The 22526-nt window shown below is 43.2% G+C and overlaps 1 protein-coding gene across 1 annotated transcript; it reads left to right on the top strand.

Annotated features, from left to right (window-relative positions):
* Positions 1-6637: 6637 nt before the first annotated feature.
* On the top strand, positions 6638-14599 carry LOC125626637 (keratin, type I cytoskeletal 14-like). The gene is made up of 8 exons (XM_048829864.2): positions 6638-7282; positions 10876-10958; positions 11288-11444; positions 11891-12052; positions 12161-12286; positions 12386-12606; positions 13322-13371; positions 14267-14599. Exons 1-8 carry the CDS (start codon positions 6692-6694, stop codon positions 14362-14364), a joined length of 1488 nt encoding a protein of 495 aa, XP_048685821.1. The 5' UTR covers positions 6638-6691; the 3' UTR covers positions 14365-14599.
* Positions 14600-22526: the final 7927 nt, after the last annotated feature.

Here is a 22526-nt window from a genome sequence, read left to right as displayed (position 1 = left end):
GGCACTGTATGCTAGATCACTGAGTGACTTGAATTAATACACCAGGACTAAATATTAAGGCAAAGAACTAGTGGCTTTATTGATCACATCCAACGTGGCTGAAATTCTGCAACTAAACTGTATAAACAGTGTCAGATATTCTGCCCTAAGTTGCAATGGTCTCAAAATTTGAAACCTGAGACAGACTTCTCAGGAACGGTCCCAATTTGGTTGTTTCAGAGTCCTGCTCAGGGGCACAAGTGGCTGTTCCACAGAGGAAGGTAAGAGATGGGGCTTCATCAGCTCCCTGAGTCTGAGCCAAGGTGCATGGTGCACAGTGAAAGAAAATGACTCACCAATACCATCATAATAGCTCCCTTCCACCTGTCAGCCACACACCTCTCTACCGGCGCTGGCTGTTACACAGCTCACAACGCTCGGCGGTAAAATTAACTTGTGCTGCACATGTGTTAATGGTACCATTGGCTGACCTCGTTCTCGGTAATACAATTTCAGTTTCATTCAGTGCGACTTTCCTGGCAACTGTCCAGGTGTTTCCAAAGGGTAAGAAAAAGGCAGACCCCTCAGATAGCTGTCAGGGGGTGCGTGACCTGCTCAGGATAAGGTTATTACATGCTGTGTTTGGGGTTTGATCCTGTGTCCATTTGTCATTAATGGCCATTCCTGATGCAGCGGTACACTGATACACTCCATCTTGACTGGCAGGACCGATAGTTCCTGGAAGACAATTTCAGCTAGCAGGGTACGTCTGCACCGCAATCAGGGGTGTAACTGCAGCACATGTAGACATACCTGAGATGCTTTAACTTAGCTAGCTCCAGCTTTCATAGCCGTGAAGCCACAGTGGCACAGACTGCTGCGTGGGCTGCCACCCAAGTAATTACCCAGGGCCTCAGGCAGGCTTGTCCATCACAGCCATTGGTACGTCACTGCCTGAGCTAGCGAGGTTCAAGCTAGCTCAGGTGTGTCTGCATGTGCTGCAATTACACAACCTGATTGCAGTGTACGTCTACCCTCAGTCGTGGCTAGGTTCTGCCACCCTTCCTCCCTTTGCGTAGCACCTGGCTCCATATGCAGTGCTGTTGGACATCAACAGGATGATTCTGAGTAAGCTAAAAGAAAAGGAGTACTTGTGGCACCTTAGAGACTAACCAATTTATTTGAGCATGAGATCACACATCTGATGAAGTGAGCTGTGGCTCACGAAAGCTCATGCTCAAATAAATTGGTTAGTCTCTAAGGTGCCACAAGTACTCCTTTTCTTTTTGCGAATACAGACTAACACGGCTGTTCCTCTGAAATCTGAGTAAGCTATTACTGAACATGTGTGAAGCTGGCAGAATCTGGTCCTCCTATTTTAAGCCCCTGTTTTTAGGGACCTTGACCTGATTTAACCTGGCTAAGTTCTGGTATAGCTAGAGAGAGCTCTGGTTCTCCCTGAAAAGGGGGAAAGGAGCCTTTCTGTTCTCTCTCTGGTTCAGAATCCCAGAACTTACATGACCCATCATCATTCCACTCAGATTCTATTCAGGTACATTATAAACATGAGCCATGAATGTAGGGTTATGATCAGCAAAATTACTCTGTAAGATTAGCATCCTGTTACTGAATGCATTTGTGCATTTATATAGCATCATTGATGTGCCTGGCGTTTTACAGGAGGAAAACAAATGGACAAGATTCCTCTTCTAAAGCATAAAGAAAAGGAGGACTTGTGGCACCTTAGAGACGAACCAATTTATTTGAGCATAAGCTTTCGTGAGCTACAGCTCACTAAAGCATGTGTCTTTGGAGTGCTGTCTGCTTAGTTCTTCAACGGAAAGCAGGAAACTTGCCTTTGTATTTTTTTCTCTCGTAAATGCCAGGTACACCCACAATGCTATAAGACTTTTGTTGAAAGAACAGATCAAACAATTAAAGAACTAGAAGAAAGAATTAAAATTGTTTCAAACATAACTTGAGAAGTTCAGGTTCAGATTCTCTGGTGTATCTACTGGGCCATCAGTGAGATGGTTATGGGTTCCTCTTTCTCAGGCTGCTTGTACACTGGTCACAGCTGCAGCCCAGGTAATAATATTCCAAAAGTAACATGTGTGAGCTGGGGATATCCAGATGGGGGAACCATAGTCCCTGCCTGCCCTTACACAGTCCCTACACCTGTGCTGCAGGGGGATTAGTAAAGCATCCAGCCACACTGGCTCTGTTCTAACAGCAGACTCGCCTACTGCAGGAGCATCCGTGCATGAAAGAGAGAGGTTATGAACCACATATTGGTTTAATAACACAATTAACCCCATACCTCTACTAGGTTTCTGATGTTCTTTGGATTTGTGTTCCTTAGCTAAAATACAGATGGGCGAATTATATAAACTTCAGTGACAAGGTTAGTAGGATCGCTTCATATGTGATCCTTGCTCTCTGCAACTGCCAAGCAAATCAGGCCTTATGGTCATTTAGATCTTATACCATTCTGGATGGTTTACCTTTCTATGTTGTCACTACATTCAGCTGGCATGATGCAGGAAGTTTCTGTTTTTTTTCTCTTTTCATGTTTCTGGCATTAAGTGGGGGAGAGAATCTGGACCTCAAAATTACAGGCCTTGCCTCACATCTTGTGTTGTCATTCACACCTGGGCAAAGTGAATGTAAACTGCCACCACGTTGCAATGGTAGGATTTGACACTCACTTTGTACCCATGTTGTACCTGTGGATGTGAGTATCCATAGATGTCATAGATTTTACGGACAGAAGGGATCTCTTGAAACATCAGGTTCACCTCCTCCTATCTCAGCTGATGCTTGTACAAAGCTGCTTCAGTAAATTATAATCATATGAAAGCTTTTGTGCCATTATTTTCTCTGATATATCTAGAATTAGTTGTAATGTAATAGTAGGAAATATCCCAAACACACATCCCACCCCTATTCTCACTCATCAGTTCCATCCTCTTTCCTGTAAAATGCTCCAGCCCGGGTGGGATGGAGCCAGAGTGGATAAAAATAAATGATTTTAAAAAAATAATTAAAAATTGGATTTTTTATTTAAATTGGAAATTTTTGATAAAATGATTTTTGAGGGAAAATCCTATCTAAAGATCGTTTTAATTAAGATACATTATAGCTCAAAGATATCTCATCATGGAATAGGGATTATACATTCTAATTCTATAGTATGAGACAATATTATTCATGTAATGTTTAAGAAAAGTTTTGTAAATGAGTTCCAATAGTTCATGGATTAGGGACCCAATTTTATGGGGTTCCACAGGCTTCTGTATAGATTATTTAGGTTAATCTTTCTATCTACCCAATGGGACTCAGTGCTCAGTCTAGAAGATACCATCATAGATGCTTAGTTTTGCAGTTCTCAAACTGTGGATTTGTGTCTCCAGAGGTAACATGTTTGTTAACAGCAAAAATGTTTTAAAATAAATAAATAATATATAGAGATGAGAAATAACAGACCGCAACTCTATTGTCCTTCTGCAAATTTGTGTACACAGAGTCAATCCCTTACCTCTCTCAAAAAGTGCAAAGTTTCAAAAAGTTCAATGAATAGAAGATTCTTGGGAGTGGAATAGATCTGGACAAGGAGAAGTCTGGAGATAAATGTGAGAAGCGAGGGACATATGCTTGTTTTGTTAAAATATTATATGTTTGCTGTTGAAGAGAAAAATCCAGAATACTTAATGTTGTTGTTTTAGTTAAATAAAACAATTTAAATATCTGTCTGGTGATGTTCTCCTCCTAATACAGCATAGCAAGAAAATCCTCCAACTATTAATGATTAACCTGTTGAATTGGACATAGTTCACCTCCCAATGACTTCATAAATATCTGCTTCAATTACCTTTGGTAAATGAAATAACCAAACAATCATTCATTTTCTGATATAGCTGTAAAACTAATCTGAAAAGTTTTCAAAATAAATCACTCTTTAAAAATGTATAGTGTGTACCTTCTAAAAATGAAACCTACGTCTATCTTTGAGTTGTGAAGAATATGTACTAAGGTTATAACAACCAACAAGAATGCAGTTTTATGTAGAAAACCCATGATTAAATCGAGTCTTCCTGACTAGTGATTTAAATCAAATCCACCCTGGACGGAGCTGAGCAATCCAAGCCTGCTCAGAAATATACATCTGTTGCTTGTGGGACATAGGCTCTTTTCCCTTTCGTGGCAGTTGATCTAAAGAAAATAATTTCTAGCTTTGGGGAAGGGGATTGTTAGGGCCTGTCTAGGAAGACAGTAAAGTGGTTGACATGGTACAACACGTGAAGAAATATGCTTTTCTCCACACCCTGGAACATTATTAAATAGTGCCACTTAGATCTGTGCCTGAGGGTTTTCAGTCTGGTAGGGAGTTTAGTATTGAGAAAGGAGACAACAGAACTTGACCTTATTCAGCCCTGCAATTTTATGAGCCCCTTGGCTCTTCACAGGCAGTTAGCATCTCTTCAGCAGTTGGGTTTACATTGGGTGTGTATATCACCCAGAGGGTGTGCTCAGGACAGGGAGCCACAAGGGAAATTTCTTATAACATCTGATTAACTTGTTCATTAGATTAATGATACAGAACTGTGTTGTTCTGAGCATTATTCTTAATCCCCAATTCTTAAACCAAATAATCGGTCCCCAGGCCATTCAGGTCGTTCTTTACACTGAACTGTCCTCTTTCTTGGAGAGCTCCATAATTTCTAAATGCATCCGATGAAGTGAGCTGTAGCTCATGAAAGCTTATGCTCAAATAAATTGATTAGTCTCTAAGGTGCCACAAGTACTCCTTTTCTTTTTGCGAATACAGACTAACACGGCTGCTACTCTGAAACCTATAATTTCTAAAGTTCTTCCATCTAATAGCCATGCCCTGGCTTTTTAAAAATGACTTGGGGGATCGCAGTCTAGTTCTTAGTGGCAGATGTTGACATCACAAAATCAATGACTGCATCCAACACTAAGTGGGCCCCTTAATGGCTGCCTCAGCAGAGAGGCCAAGTATTGAATTGGCCAGGGGGCTGAAGTCCCCTCTCACCTCTACAGGAGATCTTTCGAGATGAGGTGAAGGTACATTGGCAGGGAGTGTTGTGGAGAAAGCCTGCACGTTTGCTGCCAATTGTGTCTGTTCTGTGGATACAGAGAAGACTTGGGTTCAGTGCTGTCTGCCATGCATCTTTCACCAACACCATACTCACAAAATTAAAGACACACGTTAGATCAGGTGTTCTAACAACAATTTGGTGGCCTCAGAGTGCAACCACCAACTCTTGCTGGTGGCCACTCAGACAATTTTTCCTAAAATACTTAATGAACTTTAGGAAAAACAAATAAATATGCACATGTATATGTCCAAATCATAGTAATTTATTTAGGTAGGCAGACTCAATAATAAAAATAACGTACAGTTGTCTCTATTCTTTACTGGACCTAAATAGAATAGAAACACAAATCAGGTGCTTTGCATGTTCCTATCTTTTGTTGTTGTTTCTTTTGCTTTTTTGGCTGCATTTTTTAGACTTGCTAGCTAGTAAGTCTGCTTCTATGAAAAGTGATATTTATATGTTTGTTAATATCACTTTTCATAGCAGCAGACTTGTTAGCTAGCATAGAGGCAGTGAAAAGTGATATTAACAAATATACAAATATTACTTTTCACAGCAGACCTACTCAGCCTTGGCAAGTCAGGGAACAAATTAAGAGTTGGATGGGGAGGTGGATAGGGAAGCAGCAGGGGTGATGAGTGGTGTGGTAAGACTGGGGATGGAGTGGTGCAGCCGAGGGCTGGAGCCCACTGCTGAGAAGCCAAAGCCCGGAGCCCAAAGCCTCGTGGTCAGAGCCCGTGGCAAAAGCCTGCTGCCACACGGCCGGAGCCTGCCACTTGTCACACGAGGGATGAATCCAGAAGCCTGAGCCCCACTACCTTGGGAAGGTGGGGAACTCACACTGGCTGTCTGCTCCCCCGGTGTTTGTGGCTCCAAAAGGGGGCAAGGCCCAACCCCTTCTGGCAGCCCCAGAGGAGGGGCAACTTCTTTGCCCCCCCAACCCCCAAATCACAACCCAGGAGGCTGTGGCTGCCAGAAAAGCCTCTGGTGGCCATGGTGGCCGCTTTTGAGAAATGCTGTGTTAAAGGCTTTATTTAAGGTTCTTCCTTAAAACAACAACTATCACAACAGATTTACTAAGCACACAGTAATTACTGGGAATGGTAGTACCCTGTAACACCCAAGAAAGAAAGAAAGAAAGAAAGAAAGAAAGAAAGAAAGAAAGAAAGATTTACTTCACAGAAATGCACTGGAGGAGTCTGAATAGCTCTGTCTCACATTCAACAGTGTACAACAATGTAAAAATGTATCCTGGAGCAATGAGACTCCCACTTTGAATCACTCCTGACTATACATTTGGAAACAAGAGGAAACATAAAAACACTCCTCGTGAGGTAAAGTGTTTCTAGTGGAATGTGACAAAAGCATGAACAGATCAAGGAGAAAAATGGTGATTCTGGAAGTTGGCTCAGACTTCAAGGGTGATGAAAACCCTGGGGAATGTGAGAGAAAAAAGGACCTAGCAGTGGCAACGCCCCTGTTGTGGGTATAAAAGTTGCTTGGAGTCAGGGAAGCTAGCAGCACTCTCCTTCTTTCACAACTGAGCTGGGTGACTCTCTTGGGCGTTAGATCCTCAACCACCTTTCACCATGACCACCAGCGTCAGGCAATATTCCTCATCTACATCCCTAAAGGGGATAGGTGGGTTAGGTGGATTAGGAGGTGGCTCCTCACGGGTTTCCTCAGTGCATCTTGGAGGTCCCTACAGAGCCCCAAGTATCCATGGGGGATCGGGTGGCTTTTCTGTCTCCTCTTCTAGGTATGTCTCTGGAGTAGGAAGTAGCCTGGGTGGTGGCTATGGGGGGGGCTACAGTAGTAGCTTTGGAGGTGGCTATGGGGGTAGCCTTGGAGGTGGCCTTGCTGGTGGCCTTGGAGGTGGCCTTGGTGGTGGCTTTGGTAGTGGCCTTGCAGGTGGCCTTGGGGGTGGCTTTGGGGGTGGCCTTGGGGGTGGCCTGGGAGGTGGCTTTGGAGGTGGTGATGGCATTCTCCCTGCGGGTGAGAAGGAAACAATGCAGAACCTGAACGACCGCCTGGCTACCTACCTGGACAAGGTGCGTGCTCTGGAGGAGGCCAATACCGATCTGGAGATTAAGATCAAGGAGTGGTATAAGAAGCAGGGACCTGGTCCTGACCGTGACTACAGCCCATATTACAGGACAATTGAAGACTTGAGGAGCAAGGTATGACACTATTGTTAAAAAAAGTCTGATGTCTCATCTGATTTTCTTTCTTACAGATTGCCTTGTATCTAAAATCTGAATACAGAGGGATTAACTGATTACAGGCAACAGGTATAATAAGGGCTTCACAGAAATCCTGTGCCCAGACACAAATGAAGGAGATTTAGCAATTTAGGCCCCGTCTACACTGGCACTTTACAGCGCTGCAACTTTCTCACTCAGGGGTGTGAAAAAAACACCTCCCTGAGCGCTGCAAGGTTCAGCGCTGTGAAGTGCCAGTGTAGACAGAGCACAGTGCCGGGAGCTGCGCCCCGCGTGGGGGTGGTTTTTAGAGCACTGGGAGGGCTCCCTCCCAGGGCTGGTGCCGTAGCAGCACTTTGACGAAGACATGCCCTTGCACTCCCCCGTGATTTAATGATATTCCTTCAGAAGGAGCAAAACTGCATTTCCTAGCAAATGGTTTCTAATAGGGAAACGGACTTCGGGGCAGGAAAGTAGCAGCAGAAGCCTACTGGTTCATGTTCATTAGCTGTTATGTCTTGGGTGCGGCAGCAACATGAGAAGGCAGCGGGCTGCAGCAGCAATAAGGCTGGTAGGATTATACACAAATGGCTAAGTACCGGATATTACTTATGCTGCAGGTATGTGCTTCTTCTGCCAGATGTTTAGCTCATCAGAAGGCTGTGAGCTCAGGGCAGGGACGTGTTATCTGTTTGGCACCGTTCACCTATTGCAGGACACTTTGTGAACATACAGATGCTAAGATGGGCATAATGATTATAATAATCACTTCTAGCCTGTTACGAGGCTGAATTTAGCGGTTAAAAAAGAGACCAAATCAAATGATACCAAGGATGTGGGACCTTTGCAATTCCGGAATGGCTGACACAAGATCTAACATTTTCCATATGCTCAAAACTAGGAGAATTCAGAATAATTTCGGCCTGATTTAGATGTCTTACACCAGTGTAGGTCAGGAGTAACTTGACTCAAGTCAGTGAGAGCAGAACCAGTCCTGGCGTCTTCATTCTAATTCATTTTTGTGTCTCAGTATTTGCACAGTAAGGCTTCATGAAAAGGCCCGAGGGATGCCCTCACTGCAGCACCAACATTCACGCCACTCACTGGTCACATGTGTTGTTTGCTTTCATTTTATTTTACATTCCTTTCAGTAGGCTAGATTGTGACATCCTTACTCAGTCAAAGCTCATTGAACACAGAGTCACTGGGAGTCATTGGGAGTGTCTCCTGAGTAAGGATGCAGTAAATGCAACATTTGTCTCGCTGTCACTATCTTCTCCTTACAAAGCATCAGCAGTGAATGTCAGCAAAGTATCGGGGTGCAGAAACTGAGACTCTCAATGAGGCAGGTGAATCAGACTGCGAGCTAATAATACTCCCATGCTATTTTCTTTTCTTCATTTTGGCTCCACTTTGCTAGCCTTACTTAGAATCCCAGGTTTGGTTTTCCTCTCCCTGGAGCTTCGGGAGAAGTTATTAAAGGGCACTCAGGCACAGTGAGATTTTCTGCTCAGAGAATTCCCCTCCGCTTCTGCCCCTTCCTCATGCACGAGAGTGTGACTGACAGCAATGAAAGTCATGGAGCAAGAGAATCAATTATTATTATTACTTATTATTTGTATTCTTGTTGTGCCTAGGAGCCTTAGCCACAGAGAGTCAAACCCATGCCAAACCTGAAAACTGTTTCAGAGAGGTTTTTTAAGTGAACCAGAACTGAAAACCTCTCCGTTGCATTGAACCCGAATGGAACCCCAAACGAGTAACTGCTTCAGAATAACAGGTTCAGTAATCAGGTGCTGAGAGATAGTCTTTTGGGGGTGCTGAGGAAGGGTCTCTCTCTGTTCCCGCCCTAGAGAGAGAGAGGCAGGGACCACACTTCCCAGGAAGCCATTGGAGGAGATGACACGAGAGGAGTAAGTGGAAGGAAACTACAACTCCCAGAACACCTCCCTGCCCTCTCCGTCTCCTCCTGCTTATTGCTGAGTACATGTTCCTTCCTGCTACAGAAGTCAGCGTAGAAAGAGCATTTTCTGGACTGAATTTCATTTTGTCACCTCAGTGATCAAATATGCTGGACAGAGTTCTGGAGGATGTTGTACTAGTGCACGCAAATAATTTGTTAAATATTTCTTTCACTGTAAAATATTTTAATCATTGTTCTCTTTTGCTAGGAGTTACAGAGCAAACATAAGAGTGTGCGACATTCATCTGCAGGAAATATATTTGAACTGGTTCATACATGTTCAAGTGGTTGAATTAGTTACTGATCCATCATTCGAAGTTAGTGTCTGAACCGAACAGTTATGAAGTATTGATGAACCTGAACTGAAACCAAACTCAAATTTTTAATGGTTCGACTCCCTGCTCAGCCATTGACCGTGACCCCATTGTACATAGGCGCTGTACAAACAGAACGTAAAGAGAGTTCCTGCCCCAGAGAGCATACAATCTAAGTATAAGACAAGCGATAACAGGTGGATACAGACAGACCAATGGGGGATTACAAGGAAACAGTGAGAATATAGGTTGGCATGACATGCAGTGGTCTCGGCACACCAACAGCCTAACCATTTGCTACAGGCTTTATCATATTAGATCTGACCAGTGGTCAATCGAGTCTCATATGCTGCTTCCTGTATGACCAATACCTGATGATTCGGAGGAAGGCAAACCTGCCCCCTCCATAATACACACAACGCTGTAGGTGGGGGGAAAATCTTTCCTGACCTTTGTAAGTTACTGTCATATCTCATGAAGCATGAGATCTGAGCAACCTTACATTAGCATGTAGCTGCAAACATTAATCTTTAAATTATCCAGCTCTTTTTAAAATCCAGCTAAAATATTTGAAGTTGGAGAAACTATATGGGATCACAGGTTTCAGAGTAGCATCCGTGTTAGTCTGTATCCGCAAAAAGAAAAGGAGGACTTGTGGCACCTTAGAGACTAACAAATTTATTTGAGCATAAACTTTCGTGAGCTACAGCTCACTTCATCGGATGCATCCGATGAAGTGAGCTGTAGCTCACGAAAGCTTATGCTCAAATAAATTTGTTAGTCTCTAAGGTGCCACAAATCCTCCTTTTCTTTATATGGGATGAGATAATGCTTGCTCACTACCTTTCTTTCAAGTGAGCAATTCTCAGTTCCCAAAATGAATACTCAGTCTTATAGGCATGCAGATGATACAGAGATATGTACAAAATAAGTATCTAGAGAGACAGATATAGGAAGCCTGATTCTCATTTACACTAAGCTCATTTTATACCATGCTGGCCATGTAAAGAGGCCTTAAAATGGGTGTAAATTATATTTGCACACACTTTGGGGCCTGTTTACATGACTAGAGCAGTGCAAAAGGCCCTTAGTACAAATAAGAATTTGGTCCATACCAGCTTGTCTCATATCTCCACAGTTATGCAGATTCTACCATATAGGAGTGGAAAGTCAGTGCTGCTCCTGGCCCTTCTCCTAAACATAAATTTCTCTTTGCATCCCTCAATTAATCAGCAATATGCAATTTTTGAAACTTCTTTTCCACTCCCTCTTATCCCCTCTTTTCTTTTCCCCAGATCCTTGCTGCCACTATCGACAATGCCAACATTGTCTTACAGATTGACAATGCCAGGCTGGCAGCCGATGACTTCAGAACCAAGTAAGTCCAGGGCTCCTTGGAGCTCTGATGAGAAGGGAAATGTGTAAAAAAGCCATTCTGCTTGAGGATCTCTGTTGTTTATTGCATTTGAAGATGCTTCCCATGTTCCTATGTTATGTGGTGACTGGAAAAGGGAACGGGGGAGCCTTTGTCAAGGGTGACCTTCATTTTAGCTTCCATGAATTTGGAAGAAACCTTGGAAACACTGAAGAAAACTCTGTTAGCAAAAATGCCATTCAAAAATATATGAAACTTGGGGAGGAAAAGGGAGTGAAAAATTGGTATCAGCTGGATGTGCCTGAGTTTTTGCCCTTTTTTAACACTTGAAGGTTTGAGACAGAGCTGGCCCTGCGCATGAGTGTTGAGGCTGACATCAACGGCCTGCGTAGAGTCCTGGATGAGCTGACCCTGGCCAGAGCTGACCTGGAGATGCAGATTGAAAACCTGAAGGAGGAGCTGGCTTACCTCAAGAAAAACCATGAGGAGGTGAGGACGAAACAAGGCACAAAAGAGGGACCTATACATTGTAGCTAATGCACAATGGAATCCACACAGGCCAATCAGTAGGAACAGTTCTGAGATTTGCAGTTGTTGGGAAGGGATATGGGCAGGTATATGGGCAGGTAAAGAATAATAGACTCTGAACATATGTTCTGTAGGTACCAGGTAAATTATATCCACCGCTTACGATTCAGGTAGTTTCTACTGGAGCCAAGTCATTGGCTATAGGAACAGAACCTTAAGTTGGTTGCTAGGTTGCGAAGCCACCTGATGCTTGGGATTTTATTAGCCAAACAGAAACAATTGAAACCCCCACAGGATTTTTGTTCAGTCTCTATGCAGGGTGCAAGTGGGAAAACCTCCTCAGATGCACTGCAGTGGGTCTGTATAGTTAAGATGCAGATGAACATAGCGTGTCTCTCTTGTCACAGGAAATGAATGTACTACGAAGCCAGCTGGGTGGAGAGATCACTGTGGAGATGGATGCTGCTCCTGGGGTTGACCTGACCAAGATCCTGGCTGACATGAGAGAGCAGTATGAGAGCTTGGCAGAGAAGAACCGTAAAGAGGCCGAGCAGTGGTTCTTCACCAAGGTGCGCAATGCCTGAATGAAGAGAAGCACTTTCCTGACACTCATGGGTGGGGGCAGAGCTCTACACACATCATTCGTGCAGTGACTAGATTGTTTCCCCTTGTTGCAGACGGAAGAGCTGAACCGAGAAGTAGCCATGAACACGGAACAGTTGCAGAGCGGCAAGTCGGAGATCACGGAACTAAGACGCACCGTCCAGGGCCTGGAGATAGAGCTGCAGTCCCAGCTCAGCATGGTACGTGCCACTGGCTTCCCAGGGAGACACACACAAGGGCAGGCACAGAGATGAGTGAGCCCCTCACTGAATTCTTTTCCCTCTACTCTCCATTCCCAGAAAGCCGCTCTGGAAGGCACCTTGGCAGAGACAGAAGGCCGCTATGGCGCCCAGTTGGCACAGCTCCAGGTCCTGATCACTAGCGTGGAGGAGCAGCTGGCCGAGCTCCGATGCGACATGGAGCGCCAGAATCATGAGTACAAGATTCTCGTGGACGTCAAGACGCGCCTGGAGCAAGAGATTGCCACGTACCGCCGCCTGCTGGAGGGCGAGGATACCCAGTACGTAAAGGGAGTCGCTGAGATAGAGTGCCATGGGGCAGAGCTGGCTAATAATGACACAGCTAAACAGCTGAATAACCTGTATTCCTAGAGGCTCATTTTGAAATAAATAGTCAAGATCCATCAATATGAAGGCCAATTACTGATGGCTCAATGGCTTATCCCACGTTACCATCCTCAGTGAGAACCCTGTTCTGGGAGGTATTCATTCTCTGAACTATGGAGTGCTCCCTTTGCAGCACTGTGGTTAGAGCATGGGACTGGGAATTAGAAGAACTGGTTTCTTTTCTGGGCTCTGGTGCTAACTCATTGAGGAAGCTTAATAGCTAATTGACTTCTCTAGCCCTTAGCTTTCCCATCTGTAAAAGGGTGTAAATAACATTTTGTTGTGCCTCATAGGAGGGCTGAGAGAGTTATTTGACAGATCTATAAAGTGATGTGAGATGCTTTGATCTTTTTGAAAGGGTTTTCTCCTAGGGTTATAATACTGGACAATTTCAGGGAGACTCAGGCTGTTGCAGAAAGTGAAAAGCAAGGTCAAGTCAGAACGAATATTGTCAGGTGTCATTCTAAATAATTAATTCACATTTTTGGGGTCTACAATTTTTTATCATCAGTGACCTTGCTGCCTCTCCTCCACCACTGAATACAGACCGTGGGATCCCGAAGACGTGTTCATGTTTCTAATTTGCCCTTATTATTTTTCCCCTTGTAGCATTGCTTCCCAGTACTCGGCAGCTCTGTCCTCGCAGTCTGGGAGAGATGGTAAGGATGTACCTTATCTGAAGTGTAACTCATTCACATCTGTAACAGGCGGCTTTGCAGAGTACAAGCTAATCGGTTAACAAATTGTACAATCTGATTACTAACAAAGTATTTAGTCTGTGGAGAATGGGTGAAGGCGACAGGAATAGAAAATCCCCAAATGACCATTGCCCTTAGAAGCAGAAAAGACATGGGGTAAAAGGACCGTCTAACTGAGTTGTCAGGTAGAGCTGTATGAAACCCATTGCTTTGGGTTCATGAAGAAAAGGGAGGTTGGCTCGGGAGCAGCAGATAATGTTTACATGAATTCAATCTTGTCCTGAATTATTTTGAATTCCATGTTTGGAGAAATCTGAAAAATCAAATACCTAAACCTTCAAATGGTCACCTAATTTTGATTAGTTGGGATCAAGTGTGAAAATCCATCATTGGAATCTGGAGATGGAGGTACTGACTCAAATATGAGATCAAAATTATATCATATCATAGAATATCAGGGTTGGAAGGGACCTCAGGAGGTCATCTAGTCCAACCCTCTGCTCAAAGCAGGACCAAGCCCCAATTTCTGCCCCAGATCCCCAAATGGCCCCCTCAAGGATTGAACTCACAACCCTGGGTTTAGCAGGCCAATGCTCAAACCGTTGAGAATAACTCAATCTTCACTTGAAAGGTCTGCAAATCATGGTGAACTTTTCTATGAATCCAGGTTGAGATTTTGCTTTCTCTTTACTTGTTTAGGTGATTGATACAAGTTAACTGCTGGAATCACATTTTTTCCTTTCTCCTCTCAGCCAATGAAGAACTGTTTGAAACAGTATATTCAAGATGCCTAGGGAACGTACATAATATCTTCTCTATGCTCCAAATAACTGTTTTTCTCTCTTCTTCTTTGAAGTAATCTCATCCAGTCGTCAAGTCCGCACGATTGTTGAGGAGGTCCAAGATGGAAAGGTGGTCTCTTCCCGTGAGCAGGTTCAGCTTTCCACCCGCTAATAGTACAGAGCACTCTATGGATCCCGGTCCCAAGGCTGGAGCTGCTCAGAAACAATAAAGAAAGAGATTCACTGAATGATCCAGTTGCTGTATGTGACTGGGCCGTGGGGAATATTCAGCTCAATTTGTGCATTCTTTCCCTTCTCTGTGTCTTGCATTCTCTTTCACCTGTCTTTGAGTGCCACACTGAACTCTGCAAATGTCTAATAAACCTTTTCTTCTCATTCATGCAAAATGGAATCTTGTCTCTGTCATTCTAAAGGCTTGAGGCAGGGGCTCTCTCAAACCCTTGGTGGGATGTACCATGATAGCCAAGAGTCACCCATGGGCAGCCAGAAGATGGAGTTGTTCTGAGGTTGAAGGAAGGAAGACAGCAAGAGGGATAGGTTTCCCAAATGCAGCATAAAGAACCTTGGGGAATGTTTTGTCACTCAGCGAATTGCTAGGAAATACCTGGGAATGGCTGAGTGAAAAATTTTATAGGATTTATTGATGGTGGAGGTGACATTTGGGGGATTGTGTTTGAGATTGAACAAAATGTAACAGTTTGCAGGAGTGCTTATTAAAGCTAACAATACTGGGCTCAATTCTGTAACCCTCAGTCACACTGAGAAGCACATACAAAGTTGTATCATTGACTTCAATAGGACTAGTACTTTCATAAGTATTACTCAGAGCGAGTTAGGACTGCAGCATTGAGCCTACTGCAATTTAACTGACCAATCTAGGCATTAAAATATCTGCACAAAGGACTCTGTTCATGAGAGATGGAGGTTTTACTTTTATGAAATGTTCAATTTGAGGAGCTTCCAGTTTCATGACTTGCATAGAGACGTTATTTGGATATATTTATCAGAAGAGGAGGGAATCGCTCCAAATCCCTCTCTGTACAGAATTCCACTGTATTTCTAAGTCACGTTATAAAATTAGAGTAAATTAAATATAAAGATACAAAGCACAAATGTCATTTCAGTTCCTATTTTCTTACTTAACTTACATGGTAACCACATAACTAGGCATATTATATATAAAATGTTCACAGAAACATTACCCTTCACATTACCTTGTGATCACATTTAACAGAGAGCAAAAAAACCAACAAAAGTTTTAGAAGACCTGACCTATGAGGAAAGGTTAAAAATCCAGGTATGTTTAGTTTTGGGGAAAAAGTAAAACAGTGACAGAAAGGGGGAACCCCTCAAAAATTCAATTAAAAAATTTGAAATGCTACACACTTTCAAAATGAAACAAAATATATTGAAGTGTTTTTGTAGAAAAATAAGAGTGAATTGTTTTGAATGAAATGTAAACTGATCATTATCTTTACAAATGGTGAAAAAACAAGATTTTGACCAGCAATTCTTGCCATTTACCATTTCTACATCTCCACCAGTGACAGCAACAGCAAAGACTGTAGTGTAAACACAGGCATTTTTATCAGAGTGTCATCTAATTCTGCTCAGAGATGGGTTAGATAACCTGATGGTAAAAGCGCACAAGGCTTGTCTACACTACAGTCTCACTATTGACATCACTAATGGAGGTGCAATAATGGTGAGTTATGTGTCCTAAATTTGCCAGTGTAGCTGCAGCATATATTACATTTATTAATTATAGCCAAGGTATTGTTGGCACCACAAAGGGCTGAAAATAAATAATCAAGAGCACCTTCGAGCTATTATATATTTGTGGTGACAAGATGAGCTTAGCCAAATAGGACAAACAATACTTTGGAAAGCCAGGCTCTGCAGGACTGGACACATTCTCCTCGTGGATGACAAGAGGTTGCCAGAGAAAATGCTGAAGTGTGAACTTTTAATGGGTAAAATAGAGCAAACACAGGAAAAGATGGACTGCAACATGGGGAGAGATACAAGGGAAAACAAATTAATATGGTGAACTAAGAAACCATGTGATAGATCAAATTTCCAAGTAAGCTGTATTATTGTAAGATAGATGGTATTTCTCTAATCAAGAAAGAAGGAGTTGGAGCCCAAATAACAAACACTACTGCATTCCCCCCTGGTAATTGGACTCCTCTAGCTGTCTCTTCCCTAAAGCAGTGGTTCTCAACCAGGAGTCTGGGGCGCACTGGGGGGCTGCAAGCAGGTTTCAGGGGGTCCTCCAAGCAGAGTCGGCATTAGACTTGCTGGGGCCCAGGGCACAAAGTCGAAGCCTCACCACCTGGGGCTGAAGCCCAGGGCTCCAAGCCCTGCCACCCGGGGCTGAAGCCGAAGCCTGAACAACTTAGCTTCAGAAGGCCCCCTGTGGCATGGAGCCCTGGGCAATAGCCCTGCTTGCTACCCACTAATGATTTTATATGTAGAAAAACAGTTGTTGTGGTACAGACGGGCCATGGAATTTTTACAGCATGTTGCGGGGGGGGGGGGGGGGGGAAGGGTGAGGCTCAGAAAGAAAAAGGTGGAGAACCCCTGCCCTAAAGGAAAACCTGCTCAAAAGTTGTAGAATGGAAGATAACCATGTGCAAAACTAGTTATTCCAGGCAGTAGCTGACAGACTGGCCAACCTACAGCTCCCAGAAATATCTATTCAGGAAAGGAAGGAGTGGACTGGTGTCAGGGTACTTTCTTTGGAGGCTACCGGGCAAAGAAGAGTAGGGTAGAGAGGTATTTACAAAAATCTTCAGGGAGACAGGTGGGTCCAACTGAATTATTGAGAGATGCTGAATAATAAGGCAAAAGATTCACACAATAAATATTTTTATAAGTTCTCTTCTTCCTCAGAGCAGCATCGTGGTTCTGGTGTAAGAGATTCATGAGCAAGCCAGAATGATTGGATTCATTGGTGTGTCTTATGACAGACGGCTACATTGAGCGTTGTGAGACAGGACAACATTCCACAACTTTCAACGTCCCTGCAGAGTGTAGACTCTTACATATTGGAGATAGAAAAGACACATATAGATGGCTTCACTGGCATGGTGTCTAGATCTACAGACCCGTAACATTAGTCCAAGTCAATTCAGTGGAATGAGCAGGTTTGATTCATCAAGGTCCTTTCGTTCATTTATGTGGGAAAAACTGGCACTAGATATGGACAGATTGGATTTAGTTTCTATAAAAGCCAAAAGGAAAATATATGACAACTGCTCAAGACCCTTTCTTGATCAATGCAAGTTTATTAATTGGTTCACTACTTCATCAATGGAAAGTGGACATACACTAGCCTTTGTAACCTGAGCAGATTTACCAAACACTTCAGGCAAACTCACTGGTAAAAATAAACAGTAAAACAAGTTTATTGACTACAAATGATAGATTTTAAGTGATTATAAGCCACTGTGGTGGCTGGGAGCTGTGGGGTTCCCTCGCCACCCATAGCAGCTGGGAGCTGCAGGGTGACCATATTTCCCAAAGAGAAAATGGGACACCTCCAGCTGCTTGCCCTAGGTGTCCCCCTCTCCCGACGCGAGACTGTCACCCATCACTGGAACCCTGAGGAGCGTCCCCTCAGAGGTCTGTCACCTGTCGCTGGAATTTTGCAGGGGCCCCCCCATCACTTGTCGCTGCTGCCGGAGGAACCCTGCCAGGGGCCTGCTGGCTGCCAGCTCCAGAGTCCTGCAGCCCCCCGGGGCTGAAGAAGAGAATGCCACCGAGGTCTCTGGAAGTCACGGATTCTGTGACTTCCATGACTTCCATGACCTAAACGTAGCCTTAGTCATGAATTTTGAAGAGGAATTTAAAGGGGGAGTGAAGATGTTTGGTGTACTGGGAAGGGGAGGCTGTTCCAAGAGTAGGAGGCAGCATGAGCAAAGGCACTACGATGCAAGTAGGAGAAGACAAAGAGAAGAACAAGCAAGAAGTGTGGGCAGAGCACAAGGAAGGAGTCTCAAGGCTCAGTGCAGAATGGAACTGGGAAGCAGTCAGCATTGATGCCAACAGTTGTGGGTAAAATGAATTGTGCTCCTACGGGGAGGTAGAATCACCAGCCCATTCATGAGGAGCAGAAATGAACACGGATTACAGCATCATCAAAAACAAATCTCTGCAGGGACAAAGGAACAGCTGCTACAAGGTGTGAAAGAGGAGACTGAGGTTACGGCTGCACTAGAGCGTTTACAAGAATGGAGCTGCGCTGCTGTAAGCTCTGTAATGTATCAGCTCTAAGGTGACGGGAGAGAATCCTCCTGTCAGCACTGCGACTTCAGCCCCGCCGCTCGCTATGTCAGTGGGAGAAGCTCCCCCGAGAGCTGTCAAATCTATCGATTGAGCTGCATGTCAACACCGGCACTTAGGTTGGTGTAACTTACGTTGCTCAGCGGGGTGGCTTTTTCTCATCCCAGAGCTACATACGTTATACCGACGTAAGTGCTAGTGTAGACATACGCTGAGAGGAGACCACTGGGTCACGTGTTTGAAATAATCATTAAACACTGCATGTTGCAGAAAGTTATACAAGACTATGTGTATTCTAGATCTTTTGAATACTCGTGTATTTTATGGTATGATGTAAATACTCTAAATTCTCCATATAAGTCTATTTTATGATGTATCTAATTTTCTATATTTATTCATTGTACAGTTTGTAACATTTGTAAAGTTTTAGGTAAGTGTAAACTCCCATGACGATTACCAACCCTGAGGCTATGAGTTCTCAAGGTCTGGGACTGTCCTTGTGTTGTTTGTTTGTCCAGTACCTAGTATAATAGGGCTTTTATACTGGTGTGGGATCTGCACATGCTACTGGAATAGAAATAATACTTCACACCTAGTCTAACACAGGGTTAGTATCAATGGCTGTAAATGCTGTACAAATGAAACATCATAAATGTATTATACAGTATTTAAATTTTTTGAAAATATAAATAGAAGAATCATTTAAGAAGAAACACCAAGTTGGGTACACATCTATCTATCTATCTGCCTGCATTGGACTGACCACTTTGATGTCTGGTGTTTGAAGCACTTTAAATAGTCCAGCTCTGTTGCTCACTTCCCACTTTCTCACAGTGCTCTGCCAGTACATTTCCGTGTTCTCCTGGAGGCTCGGGCATTGTCTCCTGTTCCAATCCATCACTGCACACAGATCCCAGCAAGAAAATATAAAAGGAGGGTGAACCAGCCGTGCCTTCACTCTCACTTCATTCTTCCTGGTATTCCCTAATGTCTCTTTGGATTCTTCTTTGCCATGATTATTGATCAACGATGACGCCCCCAGCGATGTAAACGCCAGGAATTTTTATTGCATCGTGAAATATCGGCAGACTCTGCAAGCAGATTAAACCCTCCAGAAAAGAAATCGAGGAGGTTAAGGATGAGCTTCTAAGAGTAGATGATTCTGCTCTTGTTGTACACGCTCTACCACACCTCCAATTCATCACTAACAAATGTGCTGAGATAACTCAAAGCTACGAACTAACCACCAGTGTGAGAGAAACTGAAGTAATGTACAAAACTGGCACCTTGGAAAGCATATTTAAGACCTAGGACCACAATCAATGTTGCCAAATTCAGCATGGTAATGATTTAATTTACCTGCTTGGAATTTTGTCAGGCATCGTCATTACAGACCAGCGAATCATTAGCCCGATAAAAAGGCATGGTCTGAATTTGAAGGGTTGCAACACTAAAACTGCAATCAGCACAGTATCCCACACCCACCCACATGCAAAAATTAAAGTCCACATTTACCGCAGAGTACTGATTTCCAACTTACTCTCTGTTTGCACATCAAAGAACTGGAAAAATTTAATAGATGATGCCTGGTAGTTAATTATGCAAATTGTATAAGGTAATTATGACAAGTGACAAGATAAAATCATGTATAACAAGGTTGCAGAAACATCACGAAGCAATGCTTAGGAAAGAAAGCTCTGCTGGTTTGGACACACCCTCCTCGTGGAGCACACAGGGCTCTTAGAGAAAATATTCTATAGTGGACTTTCGATGAACAAAAGAACCAGACAGAGAAAGAGAGAGATGTCCTGAAAATTAACTCTGCCCATTGTTGTAAAAAGCCACCGGTGGAAAGGTGCAGCAGGAAAGTAATCATTTTGGTGGGAAAAACGGTAACACATGATGATGCAAGTTTGCTGTCACAGAAGCAGGAGAGAGTTGGAGTTAATGAGATGAGGAGCAAACATAAATGCATTTCCCTCTCTGATCCATGGCAGGGCCCGTACATCAAGCAACGGAGTCTTTGGCTAACTACAAATGTACAAAGATCTTCCTAAAATACTGAACGTGAAATTGACAATGAACCTCTGTTTGTGCTGCATGTAATTCAGGCAACTGGATGTGCCGGCAAGAAAGTGGAACTCTGCAGTGCTAAAACGATACCTCTGAAAGAGGAAACGGAACGAAACTTCATCAGAAATACTGCTTGCTGTAGACTGTGGCTCGATCATTTTTCACATGTCTTACACAGCCCAACCAAAGCTTGAATCATTATATTGTCTTTTCATCCACAGATCCTCACCCTGACTCCAACTGTACTCCACAATGCAAGTGATGAACATCAGATTTTCCTCCTTACCCCTTTCCTCCTTACTCATGAGTGAGTCTTTGCTGAGTTGTATGTGGGGAAGGACTGAGTCACGTATCTGAAGGAGGGACAGGCTTGTGTTTAAGGCACTGTAGCCTAATTCAGCAGCTCTAGGTTCAATTCCTGGCTCAGCCAAAATTTCACTCTGGGAGCTGGAGCAAGTCATTTCTGTATTCATCCTTCTACCCTGTTGGAAGGATTATTTTAATGCTTCTGGGATTTCCATGTACTATATAATTAATGAATGTGTCAGGGTGCCTACAGCCTTGGATAGGCATCCCTTTAATAATTTAAAATCTAAATCAAACAATCAGTTAGTGGAGATCATAGTACCGTACCTCACATGGATGGGATGAGGATAAATCCATAAACACTTGAGATGCACTTGGAATGCTGTGGTGGTGGGAGCTATATAAATGCCTAGAAGAGACAGCTAATCCCACCAATAAATATGAGATGGTTTGAGAAGTGTGAATAGGAGTTTAATCTTACACTATTTTCCAGGGGAGAAGGGCTTGGAGAATTAGGTGCTCACAACAGCAAGCAGTTTTTCTGTAACCCTGTCTTCTCTAACGTGGAATCTCTTTCTCTGTCATTCAGGCAATACTATTTAGGCTCTCCTTGTACAGAGAGTTCCAGATTGCTCCTAATTCTCCATGTTAGGGCTTCCAGATCCCTAGCACAATATCTCATCCTGACGAGTATTGCATGTCCAGAGTTGACTGGTTCTGTCTGGATGTAAATAGTTCTAACTCTTTCGCAAAGAAGCCCTTCTCCTCTGGAGTGGCAGCTGATACCCTCTCTGTCTTCTCTTAAAGTATCACAGTCTATATAAATGAGGGTTGATAATAACATCTCCCTTAAAGGGCTAATTGGTTGTTTGTGAGACAAAGGACAATTACTACTAATAGTTGCTTGTAAATTTCCATCTATTAGAGAATGTGTGCGTTTGTGCACTTGAAGAGAAAAGCATCCCAACATTAAGATTTCCTCTTGAGCAAATGTCCTTTTGGGTAGTATGCCAGTTCTCTGAATCCTCTTAGTTTGTCCCTGTATATTATAGCGGTCGTTGTGTCCAAGCTCTCAGAGCTTTGTTACGAGTGTACTGGACCTAGTATCTGTCACTGTGCCAAGGAGCAGACCTGAATATTTATATCATGGTGTCTCAGATCTTTCTACAGTGAGGTTTTCACTTTATCAGAGCATGACTCCATATTTATTCATTTCTTTATTCATTTTGATCATCTATATCTACACCACAGCATCTCACATGAAAAACATGCTTATTAAATACAAAATAAAAATGAAAATAAAATAACAATATATAAAGAGCTTTCTGTTGCAATAAGCTGCATTATTTCTTCCCTGTATATAATTTAGGGCAGTGTTTCTCCTGGCTCCTTCTTGTAAAATTTTCATCATAAGGAAGAGCTGATGATTCATAAAACATCATTGCGAGTGTATTTTTGAAACAAACTGCTGACATGTAACTTAAATTCCTTGTGTACTGGGTTTCTGGAGGGAAACTGCCTTTGGGAAATTATTCTTGGCATAAACAGCAAGATTAGCTAGCCCCAAGGGAAGGAGAAACACCCTACTGGTGACACCCACTGTGGAAGGTATAAATAGAGATCTGTGGGGATAGAAAATCTGCAGTC

Source organism: Caretta caretta, chromosome 27, assembly GCF_965140235.1.
Source record: "Caretta caretta isolate rCarCar2 chromosome 27, rCarCar1.hap1, whole genome shotgun sequence".
Lineage (NCBI taxonomy): Eukaryota > Metazoa > Chordata > Testudines > Cheloniidae > Caretta > Caretta caretta.
This window is presented reverse-complemented; position numbering and strand designations above follow the sequence as displayed.

What these genes read in the sequence shown, in the direction of transcription:
- LOC125626637 (XM_048829864.2), top strand. Translation starts at nt 6,692, where the DNA reads ATGACCACCAGCGTCAGGCAATATTCCTCATCTACATCCCTAAAGGGG. An exon ending in TTGAAGACTTGAGGAGCAAG is followed by an intron (nt 7,283 to 10,875) that starts GTATGACACTAT and finishes TCTTTTCCCCAG; the next exon opens with ATCCTTGCTGCCACTATCGA. An exon ending in CTGGAGGGCGAGGATACCCA is followed by an intron (nt 12,607 to 13,321) that starts GTACGTAAAGGG and finishes TTCCCCTTGTAG; the next exon opens with CATTGCTTCCCAGTACTCGG.